This window comes from Lutra lutra, chromosome 17 (genome assembly GCF_902655055.1).
Source record: "Lutra lutra chromosome 17, mLutLut1.2, whole genome shotgun sequence".
In the NCBI taxonomy this organism is placed as follows: Eukaryota; Metazoa; Chordata; class Mammalia; order Carnivora; family Mustelidae; genus Lutra; species Lutra lutra.
Genome location: NC_062294.1, coordinates 6,139,061 through 6,163,130, shown reverse-complemented (window position 1 = coordinate 6,163,130; position 24,070 = coordinate 6,139,061). Strand labels below are relative to the sequence as shown.

General features: G+C 44.1%; 1 protein-coding gene across 1 annotated transcript in view; it reads left to right on the top strand.

The window, feature by feature from the left end:
• Nucleotides 1-24,070, top strand: part of HSD17B2 (hydroxysteroid 17-beta dehydrogenase 2) — a 66,911-nt gene that overhangs the window by 22,366 nt on the left and 20,475 nt on the right. The window contains exons 2-3 of the mRNA XM_047710934.1: nucleotides 17,290-17,502; nucleotides 21,255-21,440. Coding sequence (XP_047566890.1) covers nucleotides 17,290-17,502; nucleotides 21,255-21,440 — 399 coding nt within the window. The remainder of the gene's footprint in view (nucleotides 1-17,289; nucleotides 17,503-21,254; nucleotides 21,441-24,070) is intronic.

The window sequence follows — 24,070 nt, the reverse complement described above, 5'->3', positions numbered from 1 at the left end:
CCCAAGCTCATTTTCCTCTAAGTCACTTCTGACTCTGATGTGAAGGTGATTTCTGGTTCTTTCCCTGCTTTCAGCCCAAATATGTAAGAGTCCTTTTTTCTTAATTACCCTAACACACACACACACACACACACGCACACGCACACACACACACCCCACTTGAAAGTAGAACCTTCCTGAAAATTCAAGGGTCTTCTGTGACAGCAGATGCTGTAGATATTCGACTGTCCTATTCTTTTTTATACTTTGCTTTTTTTTGAGCTATAATTCACATACCATGAAATTCACCCTTTAGAACTGAACACTGTAAAGTGTACAGTTCAGTAGTTTTTAGTATATTTATAAGGTTATGAACCATCACCACTGTCTAATTCCAAATTTTCATCACCCTCGAAAGAAAACCTGTAACCATGAGCAGACTACCCATTCTTTTTTTTTTTTTTTTTTTTTTTTTTTAAAAGATTTTATTTATTCATTTGACAGAGAGAAATCACAAGTAAGCAGAGAGGCAGGCAGAGAGAGAGGAGGAAGCAGGCTCCCTGCTGAGCAGAAAGCCCGATGTGGGGCTCGAACCCAGGACCTGGGATCATGACCTGAGCTGAAGGCAGCGGCTCAACCCACTGAGCCACCCAGGCGCCCCCAGACTACCCATTCTTAAAATGTCAGTAATTCTGCCAACTTGACTTCCCAACCTCCCCTGCCATATTGGTCACCATTCCCACCCTACCTTGTCTCTTCGGGGAAATCACTCTTTCCTACCACAACGGTGTCTTTAGCGGGAAGGAAATAGTATATGGCAATGCTCTCCAAAAGGAACACAGTGCAAGCCACATAATTTAAATTTAACTTAAATTTTAAATTTATTTAATTAAAAAATTTCTAGTAGTCACATTTTAAAAAGTAAAGAAGAAAGGGGTAATATTAATTTTAATAGTCTATATTATATAACACAATATATCCAAAATATTATTTCAACACATAATCAGTATAAAAGTTCTTAATGAGGTATTTTTCATGGTACTGAATTTTTGATGATTTGTTTGTATGTCCCTTCCTTATGGAAGTCGCTCCCCATGATTTACCTCCTCCCCAACACTTCACGACACTTGTTTTCCTTTCCATAATTCCTTGTGGCTCTTACCAGAATTCATGATTTTCTTTTTTACATCGTGCTTGTACTACTGTCTATATCCCACATTGGATTGTAAATTTTGTGAGGATGATGCTATAGACTGAATTGTGTTCCCCAAAATTCATCTCTTGAAGCCCTAACCCCCAGTGAGATGGCATTTGGAGGTGGGACCTTTAGAGGTAATTCGGTCTCACACCTGTGAGAGCGCTTGGCTTAAAGGCCCCACATGAACTAGGTCTGAGCTACTGCTCTGATTTACCTTCTATTATTCTCTTTTGACTTACACTCCTCTGGCCAAAATGGCTTCCTTGTTCCTCATCCAACGCTATGTTGAAGAGCCTTTTTCCTTGCCCTTTCCCTGTGCTTGGAGAAGCCTTCCCTGGAATATCTGTTCAACTATTCCCTGCTCAGGCTCCTTTCCCTGACTTCCATAAAGAACATGACATTTTCCTCCCCAGTTCCCATTCTGCTTCCTAGCACTCATCACCACTCAACACCCTATGCATCTGCTTGTACGTCAAATGCATCGCATCTTCCTCTACAACGTCAGCTCCACAGGAACAGGGACTCAGCTGGTTGTATGCACGGCTGTCTCACCGTGTTCTGAAAGAGTGTGTGACGCATAGGAGGCACTCAACGAATATATTGAAAGAATGTGACAAGTTCGAAAGAATGAATTAATGCCTAGATGTGTGACCATTAGAAATGTAGGAAGGAACACACAGGATAGAAAAGGCAGGATATCGCTGAGATGGGGAAGAAACCAGCTGAACTAGAATCGAAGCCGGTTTGGAAGTTGGGCTTGGTTGGGTGTGAGCAAATCCAGCTGTTGAAATCCGGGTGGGGAATTTCCTCTATTACCTATACATAAGTACCTATCACATAAGCCAGAGTGGTTTCCTGAAGAGGGAAGAGATGTGATGGGGATGGAGTAGAGATTAGACACCTGAGTCTGACTGGAAAACAATGCAATGAAAACCTGGATCCAACTAGAAAGTCACATAATGATTTATGCGGGGGCGAGGGGGCGAAGGGGACACCTGAGTTTTCTCTCTTGTGCCATCTCTGCTTGGTTAGGAGTGTTGGGACGAGTAGGTTCTGGGGGAGAGATTGCTTCAATTTAACAATGTCCATGGTGGCAGAGGCATCAAGGGGTTGCCACCCCTGTTGGATCCAGGAACCATATCAATGTGTCCATGGTGGTGACTGTTATTGAGACAGAAAACAGAGAACTCTAAATCAGGGAGCTTTCGGGTTTCTGCACAGTACTTTAGTCAAACTTGGCAGGTAGTGCCTTGCACCATTAGATGATCGAAGCAGCTGGATGAGATTTGGGCTATATGTTGGCAAGAATGTCATCCTGTCACTCAGGAAACACCTTTCCTGTGAACAAGACCCAGGGAAACATTATTAAGGCAGCTCTTTGCAGATGAAACTGTAGATAATGACAAGGAGGAGGAACTAAGCCACCTCACGATAATGGGGCAATTTAACTACATCTCTAGGTAGTTTCCCCTTCTTTGTGTTATGTTGCTCTTAAGTAAATTTACTTTTTATGTGACAGTGTGGGATTTTTTTTAATGTAGTTGCTTAATGTGTTTCTACAAGTATAACTTTGTTTGTAACCCTTCTTGTGAAATATATGGCTGGAACCTTAAGAAAAAAATTCCACTAGCAAAACACACAAAAACAGGAGAATGAGCAGAAGCCAGCCTCTAAAATGACTAATGCATAATTCCCTTTATAGAAGGCAAAAATCAGGCACAACTGATCTGTGCTGTTAGAAGTCAGAATAGTGGCAACCTTGGCCATGGGAGATGACTGGAAGGAGGCACAGGGAGGTTTTCAGTGAGCTGGTAATGATCTTGGTCCTGACTAGGGTGCTGGTTGCACGAGTGGATTCACTCTGTGAAAATTCATCAAGGTGTACACTATAAAAGTCAAAAAGTAGCTACGACATTTTCCCTCTAATGTACGCAGAGCATTGATAGTCTCAAAACTGTTATTGCCTTAAATAACTCCATCGGGTAAAATATACACTAGTTACTGATTTATAAATGTGGACTATATTCAGATAAAACATGATAAATAGGGAAACCAAAATGAAAACAAAACCAAAAATGCATGCCGTAGAATCTTAAGATTCTCACTATACCTCTCCTCTTGTTAGCTGAGTGATGGTGGAAACATTACATTTTTTGAAGCTTGGTTTCCTTACCTTTAAAATAGGAATAAAAATATATACTTTGACAGGAGCCAACTGAAAGAACTCCGGATGGCCAAAGCTGGAACAAAATGAGCAATAAAATGGGGCGCCTGGGTGGCTCAGTGGGTTAAGCGTCTGCCTTGGCTCAGGTCATGACCCCGGGGTCCTGGGACGGAGCCCTGCGTTGGGGTCTCTGCTCAGTGGGGAGTTGGGTTCTCCCTCTCCCTCTGCCCCTCCCCTGTGCTGGTGCATGCTCGCTCGCTCTCTCTCACACTCGCGCTCTCTCTTGCAAATGAATAAAATCTTTAAAAAATTTATGAGCAATAAAAAAAAAATTATGAGCAATCAAATAGTATTGGATTAACACCCAAAATACAAAATGAATATTCATGAGTCCATAGAGACATAAGTAAATAATGGAATAAATGAACAAGTGAGAAAAGACAAATCTCCACGTGGAAAAGTTCCTAATAATTGCAAATACTTCATTCTAAAAGAAGGGACGATAGCTCCTCACTCCTTCAGTGAGAGCTATGCACAGAGACTTCCTTCCCAACAGCACAGCACAGAATTTTATAGTAGAGAAACCTGCCAACAACATTGCTTCACCCAGGAGATCAAGGGTAACATGAACAGTCATAAGTCATGCTGATAGTACGTACTCTTCGTGTGATATGATGAATGGCGCTTTATCTCTGTGATCTCCTTGCCCAAACCCATAACCACAATCTAATCAGAAGAAAAACAACAGACAAATTCCAGGAGAGGAGTGTCTTATAATACACCTGACCAGTACTCTTTAAAACCATCAAAGATACCCAAAAGATAAAAAGGCTGAGAAACCACCACAGCCAAGAGGAACCCAAGGAGACCTGACACGATATTGGAATGTCCTGGAACAGAAAAAGGACATTAAGTAAAAAGTTAGGAAATCTGAATAAATATGGGATGTGGTTCATGGTAACGTATCCATATCGGTTCACAGCCTGTAGAACATGTCACATACTGATCTTCCCAATTTTTCTGTAAATCTAAAACTGTTCTAAAAAATTAAAATCTATTTTTATTTATTTATTTATTTTAAAGATTTTATTTAAGTACTCTCTACCCCTAACATGGAGCTCAAGCCTACAGTCCTGAGATCAAGAGTCACACATTCCACTGACTGATCCAGTGAGGCCTTTCAAAAATATAAAATCTATTTTTTAAAAGGAGCCACTTTACCTTGAGATCTGAGGCATGAAATGAAATAACAGTTGTTTTTGTTTGTTTGTTTATTTGTTTGTTTTAGTAGGCTCTACCCCCAGCATGGAGCCCAGGTCAGGGGTTGAACTCATGACCCTGAGATAAGACCTGAGCTGATAACAAGAGGTGGGCACTTAACCATCTGAGCCACCCAGGCACCCTGATAATAAATATAGGCTCTCAAACCTTTGAGACCTGGTTCCCTTAGATGGCGCAAAATTCATTAGGGCCTGTCTACCCATTGCCTCACCAGCTTTTTCTTGGTTCCTATATGCCCTAGGGGCAAAGCAGATTTTCAGCCAGATCTCAGTAGAATGCTGAATTAGAGTCATTTGTGTATTCTAATTTCATTTTTTTTTTTAAGATTTTATTTATTTTTTTGACAGAGAGAGATCACAAGTAGGCAGAGAGGCAGGCAGAGAGGGAGGAGGAAGCAGGCTCCCTGCTGAGCAGAGAGCCTGATGTGGGACTCGATCCCAGGACCCTGGGATCATGACCTGAGCCGAAGGCAGCGGCTTAACCCACTGAGCCACCCAGGCGCCCCCTAATTTCATTTTTTAATATAAAATTTGAGAAACCTTTAATAAGTTAGGGGTATGTCAAAAAATGAATGGATAAATGGTCACTAAAAAAGGATCTGAGCTGGGGAAGGGGGTGTCTTTCTGAGGCCCATCAGTGAATCGCTGGTTATACGGGGAGCGTTTGTTTTAAAAAAAGTCCTTGAATACCTGTTACACGTTGACCATTGTGATAGCATAGGGATATAAGAACAAACAGTTCCTGTGCATAAATCGTCCCTTTATATTCTACTAAGGGATTTTTTTTTAAAGACTTATTTATTTATTTTGGAAGGGGGAGGGGCAGAAGGAGAGGGAGAGAGAATCTCAAGCAGACTCCCTGCTGAGTGCAGGGCTCCATCTCCAGACGCTCAGGTTATGACCTGAGCCAGAATCAGGAGTCAGACGCTTCACCGACTGTGCCACCCCGGTGCCTGTCTACAAAGGGAATTTTCTAAAAAGCAAGTCAATCAACAAATACAATCACTTTTGAATTGAAGGAACCAGTGAAAAGGCTGCGATAAAGAATAATGTGGTGTGAGACTTGGGGTGGGGAATGATACCGGGTGGGTCCCCCGGGAAACAGACGCTGTGGTAGAGTTGAGCATGCAAGGTGTTTCCCAAGGAGTGTCCTGGGGAGAAGGAAGCAGGATGGTCAATTCCTTGGGATTTCTCCATTCAGGTTGGGTTAAAGTGGCCAGGCCTTGGCTTAGGCTCTTACACTGATCAATGATGGGGTGTGGACCACACTGGGGAGGGTGGCTCTTGCTAGCTGAGACAATCCCTGTGGGGGAGCTGACTTCTGAAGGAGGTCTGCTGACAGCAGTCCCAGCATCTGCTGTGAGTCCTTCTTGAAGGGCATCTGGGTGGTACATCTCAGGACCATCCACCACATCCACTTATTTAATTTTTTTTAAAGATTTTTATTGCTTTATTTGAGAGAGGAAGGGGGGATGGACAGAGGGAGACAGAGAGAAGCAGAACCCTGTGGTGAGCACGGAGCCCAACACGGGGCTCGATCTTATGACCCTGAGACCAGGATCTGAGCTGAAACCGAGAGTCAACTGCTTAACCAACTGAGCCCCCCAGGTAACCCGGAGACATCTACTTTAAACACAATAGTCAGGAAGGTCTCTCTGAGGTGGGGGCATTAAGCCAAGGCCTGAAGGATGAGAATGAGCCCAGAAGGCCAAAAAACAAAAACAAAAACAAAAGAGAGAGAGAGAGAGAAAGAAATATTGTATATGTGAAGGTCCTGAGGTAGGAAAGAATTTAGTATGGATACATCTGACCTGAGCCACTAAGAAAAATAAGTTGATATCTCTTTTTCCTCCCTGAGGTACCTCTTTTCTAGGTTCCTGATAACTAACTCTGGGTTTTTCTCAAGCTGCTGTGTGCTTCCAGTGGTGTGTTGGAGAGGCAATTGTTAAATATTGAGAAATTTGGGGAGCTGATTGTTAAACCATTGGCAGCTTAACTGTCTTAGCTCAGGTTGCTATAATAAAATACCATACATAAACAAGAGAAATGTATTTCTCACAGTTCTCGTGCCAGCATGGTCAGGTTCAGGGAAAGGCCCTTTTCAGGGTGCAGGCTGCTGATATTCCTCGTATCCTGCCCCTCATCCCACCCCGGCGGCAAGGGAGCAGGCTTGCTCTCTGGCCTCTCCTGGCAAGAGCACTAATCCCATTCGCAGGCTCCAACCTGCCGACCTCATCACCTCTCAGAGGCCCCAGCTCCTAACACCATCACACTGGGACTAGGGGTTTAAAATACGAATTTGGGGGATTGCTATTGCTTCAAAGCTTTTTGAGGGGACAGAGCTAAAGACTATGTGATGTTTAGAATGGGCAAAATCAATCATGAATTTGTCCAGAGACTTTCAATTCAAATTTTAAGATTTTATTTATTTATTTGAGAGAGAGCAAGCAAGCGTGAGAGAGCTGAGCAGGAGTGGGGGGCGCGAAGGACAGAAGGAGAGGAGAAGCAGTCTCTGCGCTGATCAGGGAGCCCAATATGGGGCTCGATCCCAGGACCCTGGGATCATGACCTGAGCTGAAGGTGGACACTTAACCGACTGAGCCACCCTTAAAATTTAAAATTAAAATTTAAGATGACAAGACTTTTACTAAACTCCTTCGATGCCAAACATCTTGGTTCCTAATAATTAACATAATACTTCATTTGCCTTATTCTTAATATACATATGACAGTTCAAAATAATAAGAAATCACAATAATAGTAATAAGGCTAATGAACGCAATTTAAAATTTGTGTCAGACTTCACAATTTTAGCTAACACATGCAAAAGAAATGACAGACGTAGAAGAATCATTGTGTTTTTTTTTTAATCTTGAATGAAATGTGAATGGAGGCAACAGTCATTACTGTCATTAATGTAGGATCAGCCTTGTGTGAAAGGTCTATGGGGAGCTTTGAATTATATGGTTGGGTTGACAGTGTCTGAATTCGCTGATCAATCATCATTATGAAAAGCGGGACATGACTCATCCTTGCATCTGCTGGTGATGGAACAGGAAACACCCCAACATTGTCTATAAGGCAGTCCTAGGTGGGAAGGGGATGTGAACCCAAATCGAACTAAGCCTGTAACTCCAACATTACCAGAAATGCAGAGGACAGAGGAGCAAATTATCTGACAGCACAAGGAAGCAATTCACCAAATTTAGGATGTGGGATATTCTAAAGGACAAACACCATGGTTTCTTCAACAAATAAATGGCATGGGAAGAGGGAATAGAATTTTGTAGAATAGATGAGAGTTAGGAGATGTGAAAACCAAGTGTGATGTGTGGCACTTGTTCATACCTTGAGTAAAACCAACTTAAAAAAAATTTTTTTGAAATAAACAGGGAAATTTGAATGCGCCCTGGATATTAGATAACATTAGAGAAGAATTGCTCACTTTGGTAGGCTGATAATGACCATATGGTTGGGTTTGAAAAGTCCGTGTCTGATCTTTGTGTATACTGACATATTCACAGGATAACATATTAAGGGCGGGGGGGGGGGGACTTGCTTTAAAATGCAGGAAAGAGAGAAAAAGTGTGTGGGAAGGAAATAGATAAAACAAAGTATTGATAATTCTTGTTGATGGAAGACAGTTACATAATCCATTATACAAGTCTCTATATTTTTGGTAGGGAATAGTTCTAAAAAAAATTAAAATGGCAGGAAATGGTAAAAACATGAACATTCCAGGCAGAAAGTCCCATGTCATCAAAGATGTGGATAAGGAAGGACAAAGAACACTCCAGGTATGGTTTTCTGGGACATTTGACATGCACATGGAAGGATGGGGGAGATAAACTTGGGAAGGTAGATTAGAATCAGATCATGCAGTCTTTGACGCTGGACTTAAGAACTTGAATTTTATCCTACGATCAGTTGAAATGTCTGGGGCTGTGAAGCAGAGGAAAGGTAAGCTCACGGACAGAAGCAGGCACTGTGGGCCAGACAGATGGCAGGCAGGGGCTAGCAGGATGCGGAGGAGGAACAATGAGTCCAGGAAACCCATACACAGCAAGGTGACGAAGAAGGTGACTGTGCCTGAGGCCTCCATTTAATCAGATGGGCCTTTAGTCATTCAGCAAGTATTTACTGAGCAGCTATGGTGCATCCAGCATTGTTTTAGGCACAGGGCATAGAACAGTGAACTAGACATCACAAGACAGTCCCCACCTGCTGGACGTGATCTCATTCCTTCTCTTTCTTGCCTGTATTCTTCTCCGATGGAATGTTTACTGAAGAAGGGACTTAGAGTTCCCTTTAAATAGAAGCTATGGCCCATAGTACCTAGAACTTTCTCTATATAACATTTATCACTCTGTATTGTAATGATTTACCGAACGTTTGTCTTCCTCCTAGGTCAGTGTATCTCAGCCTCAGCAGCACTGCTATTTGGGGCAGGATGGTTCTTTGTGGTGGGGACTGCCCTGTGCATTACAGTAGGTCAAGAAACATCCTTAGCATCTACCCACTGGATGCCAATAACACCCTCAGAGTTGCAACAAACAAAAATGCCTCCCAATATTGCCTAATATCCAGGAGACTGAAGTCACCACCTGTTGAGCTCTCTGCCTCAGATCAGCGTTTCTCAACCCTGACTGCACACTGGAATCATCTGGAGAGCTTTAGAAACAATTGCCAGTACTTCGCCCCATCCCAGAGTAAACAAACAAGACTGTGTACACATGGGACCTGGACACTGACCTTTCTTTTAGTGTTCCAGGGATTCTAATGGGATTCAGGATTGAGAAGCTTTGTCTCCCAGGCAGTAAGCTCCATGAAGGTGGGGAGATGTCTGTCTTTTATGGTGGTGTCTCTAGGACCTAACACAGTGGTCGCTGAATGAATGATGTATGTACACATTAATAAATGTGTAGAAAGACAGGAAGACATGTCCGAACTTAAAAGTGGCATTTGTGTACCACCTTTCTTATGATCATGGGTACCATCTGTTGGATAGTTTTCTTCCTATTTTCTTTCTTCATGAGGAAGTGGGCACAAAGTAGGGATTTAAAAAAAAAAAAGTACTCTCCAAACCTCTGCAAAGACACCCTTAGAGGAAATGGGACTGAGAAGTCTTGGCTGCATCCCCTAGTACTGTCTACAGGGAATTTCTCACCCTCATCCGGATACTTAAGCTACCTTTTTCTAATGGCTTCTGGTCTTAGCCAAGGATTTCAGAAATTCTGATTACATCATCCCCATCAGCATCAGTTTCTGGGATGTCAGTACTGAGAGTTGTGTCCACTGTTTCTTAACTGGTATAATCTCAACTGATTTAATATGAAATTTGGGACAATGATGATGTCATCCTCTGCCACATCTGAGAAAGTAGATTCCCAACTTGGTAGTGATCTGATGGTAGGCTGAGCTGAGTTGACCTGGCTTTTTTTTTTTTTTTCTGTCACGAGAGGAACAAAGGGAGATATGGAGACAGTTGTCAAAATCTTAGGATGGAAGGTAAGGGTACCGAATGGCGGTGAGGATCGAGAGAGAAGGCATTGGTGTTGGGTAACTGCAAGAAGGGGGAAGCCAGTTCGAATAGTTCGAATAAGGAATTCCAGAAGGTGAAGCAGTTGGTGATGGACTGGGGTAGAGCCAGTGAAGTCCAGGAGAGGGGTCAGGACTGGACTGTAGCCCGAGAATACAATCTCTTGTTCAAACCCAGCAGAGTTATTTGGATTGGTTTCTTATTTGCAACCATGCTAGGAGCTGTTCCTTCATGCACCACTGAGAACAAATCATTGCATTTTCCCTTCCTGGAAGAGCAGCTGTCAGTAGTTTGTGCTGCTGTACAGATGATGAAGGAAGCTGGCACCAATGATGGGGATCCTTCTCTGGCAGACAGGTCTCATCACTGGTGTCCCCACTTTGTGCATCTTCCTCCCCCGCTCCCCACCCTGCCCAAGGTGTTCAAGGAGACAACAACTCATAGTAGTAAAAGAACATGGCTTTAGAAAGAGCAAATCTGAGGGTACCTGGATGGCTCAGTTGGTTGGGCATCTGCCTTTGGCTCAGGTCATGATCCTAGAGTCCTGGGATCGAGTCCCATGTCGGACTCCCTGCTCAGTGGGAAGTCTACTTCTCCCTCTCCCACTCCCTCTCTCATTCTTGCTCACTCTCTCTCTCAAATAAATAAATAAAATCCAGAAATAAAGAAAGAAAGACCGACACACAATTCTGGCATAACCCAGCTGTAACGTTTTGGCATCTCAGTTGCCTACCTTAAGATAGGAATAATAATAGTGTTCATTCATAAAGGTTATATTCCAGGAAAAATGCATTTACTTGCAGTAAAAAATGGACTTTTCCCAGAGCCTCACCACCCAACAGTTATTACCCTTTGAGAACGCAATGGGCAAAGGAGGTGGGTGTTGGCGGTACAATTGTCAAGTATTTGCTCTTCTTGGATTTGGAGCTGAGCCTTCAATGGCCCTAAGGGAAGTCTTAAGAGCACTCGAGTCTTATTTTATTTATCTACCATTTTATCATACCCTGATCTATTTTATAGGGAACAGGCAGTGTCAACTTGAGAGTGGCAATCTGATGGATTGCTTAAGTCTTCAGGGAGAGGAAAGTCCTTTCCTCCTTAGTTTTCTGCAGGTTTTAAGATAAATAGCTCTTGACCCAGGTGATCTTTGTAGGTGGGACAAAGTACATCAGGGGTCTTGGGCTCAAAAGCCTACAGGGGTAGGGTCGGTATCATTAGTGAGGAATGCTGGCAGTGGCCCAGTGCCCACCATGGAGCCCTGCTCTGAGCATATGGCAGCAGCCATCGAGATCCTCAGCTTGAACTCATGGGCTCCTTGTTGGAATGCAGGCCTGGAGTTGGCCCACCTCCTGGTGAACCATGAGAAACCATAGACCTGGATTCCCAGGTGAAATCACCTGATTCTAGCTGTGAGTTTAGATTTCTACAAAATACCCTGTGCAAGCAAAACACATATTCAGACCATGTCTTCTTATCCATACCTAGCAGATTTTCCATTTGTGTTTGTACATTCTGCTATTAGAATTAAGATTATGACTTGTGGAAAGCCCAGACGATGGTTATCATTCTTTATCAAAAAAGTCTTTTTTTTTTTAAAGATTTTATTTATTTATTTATTTGACAGAGAGAGATCACCAGTAGGCAGAGAGAGAGAGAGAGAGAGAGGAGGAAGCAGGCTCCCTGCTGAGCAGAGAGCACAATGCGGGGCTCGATCCCAGGACCTTGAGATCATGACCTGAGCCGAAGGCAGAGGCTTAACCCACTGAGCCACCCAGGCGCCCCTAAAGTCTTTTTTAAATGAATTAATTTATTTGAAGCAGGCTCCACATCCAGTGTGGGGATTGAACTCACAACCCTGAGATCAAGAGTCGCATGCTCTACTAAGTGAAAGAGCCAGGCGACCCCATTAAATCGTTTTTGAATTAAGGCATGCACATTGGGTTTCTTTTTAGACATTATACTTCTGGACATTTAATAGACTACAGAATAGTATAAATATAACTTTTATATCCACTGGGAAACCACAACATTCATTTGACTTCTTTATTGTGGTTTGCATTCCTGTGTTGGCCTGGAACTGAACCAACAACACATCTGTGATTTGCCCGCATCTACCATATGCTAGGTTCTTCCTAGGACCTTTCTCCAGAGAGAGTTAGGTCCTGGATTCACGAAGCTGGTCAAAGGCACTACCTTTAAAAATATCTTCCAGACTGTTCTCTGCTTAGAAAACATGGGGTCTGGATCATTGTGTCTCCTTCTCTCACTTAGCAGGAAGTTTTCAAGATTCACCCTTAATGTAGTGTGTATCACAGCTTTACTCCCTTCATGTCTGAAAAATATTTTACTGTTTGGATACACCACATTTTGTTTATACAACCATTAATTGATAGATATTTGGATGACAGATATTGTCTCACCTTCCTCTGTACATCCCCCGCTGAGTTTATTTGCTGCATGGAACCGAGGGCCACAGCATTCACCTCTGCCCTGCAGAATGATTCTCTGTGCAGAGAGGGAATGTGCTGGCACCTGAGAGGACACAAACCTCTCAGGGGAGTGGGGAGCTTTAATCCAGCTTTAATCCCAATATAGCCAGCTGTGCCAGCAGGAAGCAGAAGCCCAGGGTGTGGTGCTTTACAAGTGGGAGGGGTCGTCCTTGCACACCTGGCCTCACCCAGCACAGCATGTATAACCCAGCTCCAGATCTGCTCTTCGATCGGGTTCTAAGTTAGTTATTTTTAAGGTTAATCGCACCCTTCCTTGCTGGGCCAGAAGAGGACCATTCTGGAGTTGGCTTCCCCATAGCTCACCTCTCTAGCTAAACAGATAAAGGAGAAGGTGGCTGGTCCAGGATGATGAAGAAGCATGGACTTGGTTTTAGGCTCTGGCAAACAGTCCATGTCCGTTCCTACTGTCTCTGTGACAGCAGTCTCCCGTATGTAAAATGGGAAAGGTAATCTTGACTGTTGACATTTGGAGAATAATTTTGGAAGACATTACTGATCACCAGTGCCATATGGAGCTTCCAGAAAAGGGTTGCACACACTGTACCCACTATCTAATGAACTTGCTATTGTCCAGGATCTGGTCTCCCCGCTGTAGACTCAGAAGTTGGATTTGTCCTACTGTAAGTCTATTTCTACAGGGCAAAGCCACATTCACTGGGCTCACAAACCTGTCATACACATATATTATTATATGTTAGAAGAACCATAATTCTAATATGTTAATTTACACCGAGGCAGAGATTGTCACGTGGCCCAGATGTGTGTGTGTGTGTGTGTGTGTGTGTGTGTGTGTGTGTGTGTGTGTTCCAGATGCTACTGTCTCTTCCTCTGGCCAGGCCCAGGTGGTGAAACATGTATACACAGAGGCCTTTTCCTGAGCATAAATGCACATGGGTATTCAAGCAGGAAGGAGACAGAGCAAAAGTTAAAAACAGTCAGCATTATTTACAATAGCCAATACGTGGAAGCAACCCAAGTGTCCATTGATAGATGAATGGATAAAGAAGATGTGGTATACACACACACACACACACACACACACACACACACACCCCACAGGTACATGCTGGAATATTATGCAGCCATAAAAAAGAGAGATAGCTTGCCATTTACAACAATGTGGATGGACCTAGAGGGTATTAGGCTAAGTGAAATAAATCAGACAAGGAAAGAAAAATACAATATGATCTTACTTCTATGTGGAATCTAGAAAACAAAACAAGCGAATATATTAAATACCAGAAACAGGTCTATAAATACAGAGAACAGAGTGGCAGCCTCCAGAGGGGAGGGGGTTGGGGAATGGGCAAAATGGGGGAAGGGGAGTGGGAGGGGGTAGGAGGTACAGGCTTCCAGTTATACAATGAATAAGTCATGGGGATGAAAGGGACAGCAGAGGGAATACAGTCGGTGGTATTGTAATAGCGCTGTGTGGTGACAGATGATGGCTACACGTGTGGTGAATATAGCAGAATGCATAGAGATGTGGAATCACTATGTCATATACCCGAAACTAAGGAAGACTGCAACTATAATTCTTAAAAAGTTAAATGCAATCAATTATGACAACTAGATGCCTTCATGTCATAGTAGGGGTGCCCAAGGAGCAGGAGCACCTACGCTTTTTGCTAAGGCTGACACTCTCTCCTGGGCAGTGTTTGTACGTACGAGCCACAGTGGCTTCCCTGTTGTACCATTTTCTACCCTTATGGGGCTGGCCCATCTCCATTCTAATTGGAATGACCTTTAAAAGAAGAGAATTTAGGGGTGCTTGGGTGGCTCAGTCGGTTAAGTGGACCACTCCTGATTTCAGCTCAGGTCATGATCTCAGCATTCTGGGATCAAGCCCCACCTGGGGCTCCCCACTCAATAGGGAGTCTCCTTCAGGATTCTCTCTCTCCCTCTGCCCTTCCCCCTCACTTGAGCGTGCATGCTCTCTCTCTCTCTCCCAAATAAATAAATCTTTAAAACAATAAAAGAAGAGCAATTATACAATAAAGATAAGTGCTTTCTTATAGCAAAATGGAAGACATTTAAATCAGGCCCCTCCATCGTGCCTCTATTGCTAAGGGCATCCACTGTTAGCATTTTGGTGTCTTTCCTTCCAAATTCCTTCTTGTATATTTCCATGCACAGACAGGTAGAGAATTAGCTCCCTCCCTTTTGGGAGGGCATAAGTTGGATTCTATGTAATGAGTGTTATACCGTAACTTATTTTGCTTAACAAAATATCATGGAGCAATATCTAGGCTAGTTCATGTAGTTCTACCCCAACTTTTTTGAAGTGCTATGTTATATCCCATTTTAGGGACCATAATTTATGTCATCACTTTCCTATTCATGAACATTTAGGTCAGTCCCTTCTTTTGCTATTATACCCAGTGCTGTAAAGAAAACATCATGAGTGTGTCTCTGAATATATGTGTTTATTCTCTGGGACAGATCGTGAGACTCTTTCGGGCAAAAGATTTACACATTCGCAGTCATAGATTCTAGTCCTTAACATTTATCAGCAGTGTGTGTGAATGCCTATTTCTCTATCCTTTAGTCTTCTTATTTGTTATTTATTTACTATTTGAGCATAGGTCCCACAATGTTACCTTGGTTTCCGGTGCACAACTTAGTGATTTGACAAGTTCATGCATTAAATTATGTTCACCACAAATGTAGCTCCCATTTGTCCTGTTACAAATATCACTGACTGCATTCTTTATGCTGTGGTTTATTCCCATGATGCATTCATTTCCTAACTAGAAGTCTGGCTTGGCTATTTTGTTCAACCGCCCCCCACCCCCAACAACCCTAAGTTTATTCTCTATATTTACAGGTCTGATTCTGTTTTTTTTTTTTCATTTTTTTCAGCTTGTTTGTTTGTTTGTTTGTTTTTTTAGAGTTCACTTATGAGTAAAATCATTTGGTATTGGTCTTTCTTAGTCTGACTTATTTCACTTTGCAAAAAACCCTCCAGGTCCATCCACGTGGTTTCAAATGGCAGGATCTCATTCTTTTTGATGGCTGCATCATATTATTCTGTGTGTGTAACATATTTTCCTTATCTATTCATCTACTGATGTACATTCAGGTTGCTTCCATTTCTTGGCCATTTTAAACAATGCTGCAATAAACATAGGAATGCGTGTATCTTTTCAAATTAGTGTTTTCATTTTCTTTGGATAAATACCCAAGAGCAGAGTTATTACACCATATGGCATTTTTACCTTTAATCCCTTGAGGAACCTATTGTTTCCACAGTGGCTGCACCAACCGGCATTCCCATCAACAGTGGGTGAGGGTTTCTTTTTCTCCACTTCTGCATCAACACTTGTTATTTCTTGTCATTTTGATTTTAGCCATTTTAACTGGTGGAAGGTGGTATCTCGTTGTGGTTTTGACTTGCATTTCCCTGGTGATGAGTGATGTTGGGCATCTTCTCGCGTCTGTTGGCCATCCGTATGGCTTCTTTGGGAAAATGTCTGTTCAGTGCCTCTGCCCATTTTTAAATCAGGTTGTTTGATTATTCAGTGTTGAGTTTGTCCTTTTGCCTAAGAAGGTCATCCTCTTCTTAGGGACAGTAAGGCTTCCATACTGAGACTTGAGTTGACTGTCAGTGTGCTCTCTGATTCCCTATATATTCCAATTCTTAGGTAGATGCCTGACTATAGCCCTGACTTCTGATAAGAGAGACCCCTCAAGGTTTACAGGAAAGACGACACAACATAGTCAATGTGAAGATGATTTCTCATCTTTAGAGCTTTGGGGACATATTAACTGTTACATGTTTATTCTTCCAACGCTCAATGGGTGACTTTTAGGTCTATGTTGCCTTCATTCAGAATTTCTGATATCTACTTTTTATACCTTTGGCCTAAAATAATTTTTCCAGGTTCTAAATGTCCTGCAGACTGGGTTGGGTAAACTCCTATCTCAAATTCTGAGACATATTTTACATATTATGCCATCCACTTATTTATGCAAAGCAATACATTTAGGGCTTTCTATCTGGTTTCTGTTGAAAGCTTCTTTCCAAGGTTGGGATTTCTGTTCAATGGTTTGGGAGAAGGTCACCATAAGGACCTGATAAGTGCAGGTGGCTATGAGCCACCATCTTTCACAACGTAGAAGGAACTGGGAAGCCTCTTGTTGTTGACTTGTGTCCACTCTGAAGCAGGAAATTTTGTTAGATTTCTAAAACCCCAAACCAACTCTGAAGTATTGATTTGTAATGAACGATTCACTGAAGATTTTATGGAGTGATGGAGGTTCTATCAAATAGGACACAACAGAGATTAATAGGGAAACCTCCAGCAAATGTCACAGTTCTCCCTCCTCCTTAGTTCTTTGACCAACAGCCACTCCTAGACCATCCCTCCACCAGCAATTCCCCTTCCACTTATGTCCCACTCCAGATTCTACCTCACTTTTCTCCTTTTTATACAGAGAAATGTGTCTGTTTTGGCTTTTCTGCCCATTTTCCCACATAGGAGGTAAAGAAACTTCCTCAAGTCCCACTCTCTCCAGAAAACATGGAGAATCATTATGTAGTATGCTGTGTATTATTAAGTAATTTCTCCTGCCACTTGGCCTTGAACCCCACTCTGTATTGCCTTAACCCCTTGCAGGTGGCGATTCCGGATTTGGCCATGCTCTGTCCAAATACTTGGATGAACTTGGCTTCACGGTATTTGTGGGAGTTCTGGATGAAAAGGGATCCGGAGCAGAGGACTTGCGAAGAATCTGCTCCAAGCGTCTCTCTGTGCTCCAGATGGACATCACCGACCCACAGCAGATAAAAGATGCCCACAGCAAAGTGGCGGAAAAGTTGCAGAATAGAGGTACTGCTTCTCTGTCCATGCCCTCAACTGCCCCCCACCCTCCTCACAAATGACCAACACTGCTTCGAGCCTCTCCTTACCGCTGCCCTCTAGTCCATTCTGGCTGCCCACCACACGTTGAGAACACCTGTACTGGGCACCTGTCACATGCCAGGGCCTCTTACAGATATAAAGATGGTATGAGTAAGTCAGCAATGGCCCATCCTCACAGAACTTGAAGAATTCTTGAACCCATTCATCCAACATCTGCTTGGCCACTCTCCCATTACCTACCCTCATGCCCACAACTCCCATTGCTTTTCTCCCACTAATATTAACAAGGAACAGGGGCACCTGGGTGGCTCAGTGGGATGGGCCTCTGCCTTCAGCTCAGGTCATGGTCTCAGTGTCCTGGGATTGAGCCCCACATCGGGCTCTCTGCTCAGCGGGAAGCCTGTTCCCCTCCACCCCACCTGCCTCTCTGTCTCCTTGTGATCTCTCTATCAAATAAATGAATAAAATCTTAAAAAAAAACACAAACAAACAATAAACAGACTTAAGAAAAAAGAAAGTTTAACAATCACTGTCTTCCTTCAGCCACAGCCTTTTCCTTCCCCTTCCTTTGTGGTCAAGCTCGTTGGAACCCCATCAGCCTGTTTTTACTTCACAGGAAGTTGCAAATAAATGTACAGAGAGTTCCTGTGCTTGCTTTGCCAAGTCTCCCTCAATGTTAACTTCTTGCCTAACTACAGAACGTTATCAAAACCAGGAAACTGGCATTGGTATAATCCATGGGGCTTATTTAGAATTTGCAGCTCTATATACAAATATGTGTGTGTGTGTGTGTAGCTTTGTGCAAAAACACCACAATCAAAACACAGAACTGTTCCATCATCACCAAGCTCTCTCATGTTACATTTTTATTTTTGCTTATTATTAATATTATTTGAGAGAGAGTGAGCATGCCAGCAGGTGGTGGGGACTAGGGAGGAGGGCCAAAGGGAGAGAGAGAGAGAATTCTAAGCAGGTTCCACACCCTGGGAAGCCTACGGTGGGACTCGATCTCAAGACCCTGAGATCTCCACCCCAAAGCTGAAATCAAGAGTCTGATGCTCAACCCACTGAGCCACCCAGGCGCCTTGGTTTTTACATTTTTAAATGCTTAAAACAGTCAGAAGAAGAATATTATTTTGGCAAGTGCAAATTAGATGGAATTCAAATGTCAATGTCCATAAATCAAGGTTTCCTGGAGTCCCACTCCCATTTTCCTTCACGTACGGATGACAGCTGGCGGCAGAGTTGAAACAGGAGTGCTTACAACTAAAATATTCACTCTCTGGCCTTTACTAGAACAAGTTTCTCACCGCATTCTAGTGCACCCTCAGGCTGCTCCTGCGTGTTGCCTGTCAGAGGTGTGCATCAGGCCGAGGGAATTAAAACCATCCCTCGGAGGGGCTAGCCCAGGCCTCCTGTGCGCCCATCACCATCCTCCCGACAGCCGGCGAGCTCTTCCTACGAGCTCGCCATTCTCTCACTTAGTGCTCCCAGTCATTACCGCGCGCCAGTGTCGGACCCCCGGCTCAGGTGCGTGAGAAGTGCAGTTTTAGCTTCCACAACTCAGTTCTGTTTCTATTTTGAGCCATCTTTCTGCCACACGATGAGCATCTTTCAGTTTGAGCTTCATCTCATTTCCCCAGGGTAGCCTCTAAGGTCCTGGGGACGGGACATTTCATCTTCGATCACCAGTGCTCCTGGCTGGTGCCTGCAGGGATGCCCAGTGCTCTGTCCAGTCCTTGTGCAGTCTGGCTGCCACCTACCTCCTTGAGGCCATCAGGGGCTGGACCTCCTGCCGTCCGTGGGTCTGTTAGCACCGAGGCTCTTCTGGCTTCGGTCCATACCGCAGGCTCTCACACTGGAGCGGATGTGTTCTGTCACAGACACTGAGATTCAACAGCAATTTCTGATCACCAGCTTCTGATCTGACAGGTCTGAAGTGGGGTTCTAGGATGTGCCTATTCTTTTTTTTCGATTTTGAGAAAGAGACAGAAAGAGAGAGAGAGTGCATACCTGCAAGAGGGAGGGGGAGGGGCAGACAGAGAGGGAGAGAGAGAATCTTCTTCTTTTTTTTTTTTTAAAGATTATTTATTTATTTATTTATTTGACAGATCAGAAGTAGGCAGAGCAGCAGGCAGAGATAGAGGGGGAAGCAGGCTCCCCGCTAAGCAGAGAGCCCGATGTGGGACTCGATCCTAGGACCCTCAGATCATGACCTGAGCCTAAGGCAGAGGCTTTAACCCACTGGGCCACCCAGGCGCCTTAAGCAGGCTCCACAACCAGGAAGGAGCCCAAATCAGGGTTCCATCTCACAACCCTGAGCTCACCACCTGAGCCGAAACCAAGCGTCGGATGTTTCACTGACTGAGCTGCCCAGGTGCCCCTGGAATTTGCGTTTCTAAGTTCCCACTGATGCTGCTGGTTCTGAACCACATCTTGAGAATCATTATTCTAAACCATGTGGAGGCTCAGGGGTCTCAGAGAATCTGCTTCAGATCTGCCCAACTAAACGTACCCCAGATTGTCCCCTCCGTTGGGTAAAGAGGACCCAGGGCCCTCCCCTCTGCTACAGATCCTGCCCCCTGAAAAATATCTGGAGATCTTGAATGACCTCTTTCCCTGCCTGTTAGGGCCATGGTTCCCAAGCTTGCTTGTACATTGGAACCAACTGGGGAATTTTTTGTTTTCAAAGACTTTATTTATATATTTGGCAGAGAGAGAGAGGGAGAGTGGGAACATAAGCAGGGGAAGCTAGAGGGGGAGAAGGAGCCTCCCCGCTAAGCAGGGAGCCTACTGTGGGACTCATCCCAGGATGCTGAATCATGACCTGAGCTGAAGGCAGACACTTAATGACTGAGCCACCCAGGCGTCCCACACTCAGGGAATTTTTAAATTCCGTGCCAAGGTCACTTCTCTCCCCTACCCCAGGATTTCTGATCTAATTGGTTGGGATGTGGCTGGGCATTGGGGGGTCAGGGTGAGGCATTAAAAAGCCCCCCGGGTGATTCTAACATGTAGTCAAGGTTGGAAACCACTTCTTGTGGACGGAGGCTCTCCAGGTATGGTCCAGCACTGCAGCAACAGCGTCACCTGGGAACCTGGTAGAAATGTAGATTCTCAGGCGCCATCCCAGACACCCTAAATGAGAATCTCTGGAGGTGGGGACCAGCCATCCATTTGAACAAGACTTCCTGGTGATTCCGATCCAACCAGCAGGATTAGGCTAGTTGGGGAAAGGACTAGGGCTCAGGGACTCTGCCATCTCCTGAGTTCTTGGCACCTCTCTGGTTTTCCTGGATTAGGGGATCTTTTCTAGCCTAGGGATAAGGCACATATATCATCCTGCATGGCCTCAAGATATTAGACCGCCTCTGCATGGTCCTTTGAGGAGAAACAGGACACAGGCTCTTATTACTCTCCCCCTTGCTGGGTCCTCTGGCCCCAGATACCGCAAGTATCTAGCTGTATCTAGGAAAGTGCTTTAAGGAAAAGAAAATACCTACCAAAACCCATCACTTAATATTTCAAATTTACTCTCCACACATTGCCTCAGAGTAAGTAGTTTTAGGTATCCAAGGAGATTAAGGTCCAAGAGTTTGAGTGGTCTGCCTAGATCCTAAATCTCAAAGGGGCCCTTAAGACTCCAGAGTGTCAAGTGTTAAAAGTCCTCCTATTCTTTGGCATGACTGGACATCAAAGTCATTCCTTTCTGTCCTCAGGACTGTGGGCTCTGGTCAACAACGCTGGCATCCTCGGCTTGCCAGCCGACGGCGAGCTCATTCCCATGACCGGGTACAAAAAATGCATGGCTGTGAACTTCTTCGGGGCTGTGGAGGTCACGAAGGCATTTTTGCCTCTTCTAAGGAAATCCAAGGGCAGGCTGGTGAACATCAGTAGCATGGCAGGTGAGTTGGCCTTTCCCCACAAGGTTGTGCGATGCCTGTTGTGCAAGACGAGGCTCGTCGCATTCTTTGTGGGCCAAACAAGAAAGCAGGACACGCTCCTGCAGGGCTGGGTCAAGCTTAGTCAAATTGTCTGTTTACCATTGATCTTAATACAATAAAACCTTGCTTTCAGATCCTTTCATGTACAAACTATTACCTCTTAACTCATCTATTCATTCCTGGGGATTTGGGGTTTTACATATCTTCATAGCATATAAACTTCCTAGATTTGGACAGGAAATCCCTCATAGAGTTACTGATAATCTGTTTTCAACCCTCTCTGAACTGGGCACACTCTGTTGTTCCCTGTGAGATGAGTAAGCAAATGTCCGCACCATTGGCACCACCAGAGCTCCATGTCTTGGCTGGTTAGAGCTTTCCTAGAGCTTTCCCTAAGATCCTTCCCATCATTTGCAATCTCAAGGCAGTTGGGTCATGTGTGATACTAGATGACTCATCTTTTTCCATTTCAAAGAACAGAGAGTCAACAACTTGAGTCCAGGGTTTAACAATCTGCCTTCCATTAACAATGTCCAGGTAGGCCGTATCACATCCTTTCATCTAGGACAGGTTTTATTTTCCAGCTGGGGTTCCTCAGATCCCGACTCAGGTTTGGAAATGTCCATGGAGTTGTGTTTCAGGATGCTGCATGGGTGAAAGGGAAACCAAAGGGGTGGGGAGTGGACTACAGGATCCTTCCTTTGCATAGAGGAACCCTGGTCTTCTCTGTTTCATCAGTTGGTTCCGAAGAGTATTTTCTTTTCTTTCTTTCTTTCTTTCTTTTTTTTAAATTCTATTTATTTATTTGACAGAGAGACATCACAAGCAGGCAGAGAGAGAATGGGGGAGGCAGGCTCCCTGCTGAGCAGAGAGCCAAATGCAGGACTCAATCCCAGGACCCAGAGATCAGGACCTGAGCCGAAGGCAGAGGCTTAACCCACTGAGCCACCCAGGCACCCCTTTTCTCTCTTTCTTTCTTTCTTTTTTTTTTTTATTTTTATTTATTTTATTTTTGACAGAGAGAGATCATGAGTAGGCAGGGGCGGGGGGGAAGCAGGCTCTCTGCTGAGCAGAGAGCCGAATGCGGGGCTCGATCCCAGGACCCTGAGATCATGACCCGAGCTGAAGGCAGAGGCCCAACCCACTGAGCCACCCAGGCTCCCCTTTCTTTCTTTCCTTTTTTTTTAAACAAGGCATCTGATAGTTGTTTTATTTTGTTTCATTGTTTTTTGAGGGGATATTCTTTGAGTTAAGGGTAATTATCATTATGTGCTGTGTTCCCTTTCCTGGCTTTCACTTCAGGAACTTCCTTGAACTTAGCTGCTGTGTGAGTGTGTGTCGCTAAGTTGTTGGTTGGCCTGAAGAGGAAGGAAGCAGGGAAGGAAAAGAGGAAGGGAGGAAGAGAAGGCGAATGGGGATAGAGAAGTCTAAGATGGTTAAGAGCGATGAGTATTGTGTTTTAACTTGTATGAGGACCCTGAGGTATTTCCAATTTCTTGCCACCTGCGCAAGCAAACAAATTCTGGAAAAACACATTTGCAAAATTTCACCCTTATCTTTCTTCTGAACTCCACCTTCAGATTTTTACCTCTGTGAATACCTCACCTTTCTCAGTGCCCTGGCACAGACTGGTGCTTCTGAAAATGTCTCCCATGTTCCTTGCCTCACTCATTCAACAAATATTTACTGAAATAACTGATCATTGCCTGCTTCTTGACACAAGGACAAGAAAGTTTTTCTCTCTCTTTTTTAAAGATTTTATTTATTTACCCGACAGAGAGAGAGGGAGCACAAACAGGGGAGCTACACCGGGGGTAGGGAGAGGCAGGCTTCTTGCTGAGCAGGGAGCCTGATGCAGGGCTTGATCCCAGGACCCCAGGATCATGATCTGAGCCAAAGGCAGACGATTAACTGACTGAGCCACCCAGGTGGCCTGGTTTTTCTGTTTTCTCTCTTTGTTCTCAACTTGGAGCAGCTCATTCAGAAGATTTTACTTGCCTTATCACCTAGTATGCACACTATCTGCTATGGACCTGGTGTCTGGCATACACGAAGCTCAACGAAGAAATGAAGAAATGCAAGTGCGAGAATTAATAAAACATGGATAAATGAATGAAGGAGTGAAAAATTTATAGTGCCGAGGATGCCCATTCATACATCTTCAACTTGGCTTCTAAAGCTCTTTCCTTTATTCTTTTTCTTTCTTTCTTTCTTTTTTTTAATTTTTAAAAGATTTTATCTATGTATTCAGAAAGGGAGAGAGTTTGCCTGCTTGTGTGAGTGGGGGAGGGGCGGAGGAAAAGGAGAAAGAGAATCCCAAGGAGACTCCCCGCTGAGCATGAAGCCCACTGCAGGGCTCCGTCCCAGGACCCAAGATCATGATCTGAGCCGAAATCAAGAGTTGGATGCTCAGCCGACTGAGTCACCCAGGCACCCCTCTAAAACTTTCTGAGCCAAGACTCAGCACGCTTCTCATGTATTTCTACTGGAGGGAAACAGGAGTGTTAAAATAAATCACATACCTTCCCTCTTATTCTCACCGTGGATGTGCAAATTCTTTACATCCAGCCTTACTATTTCCATTCCACCAT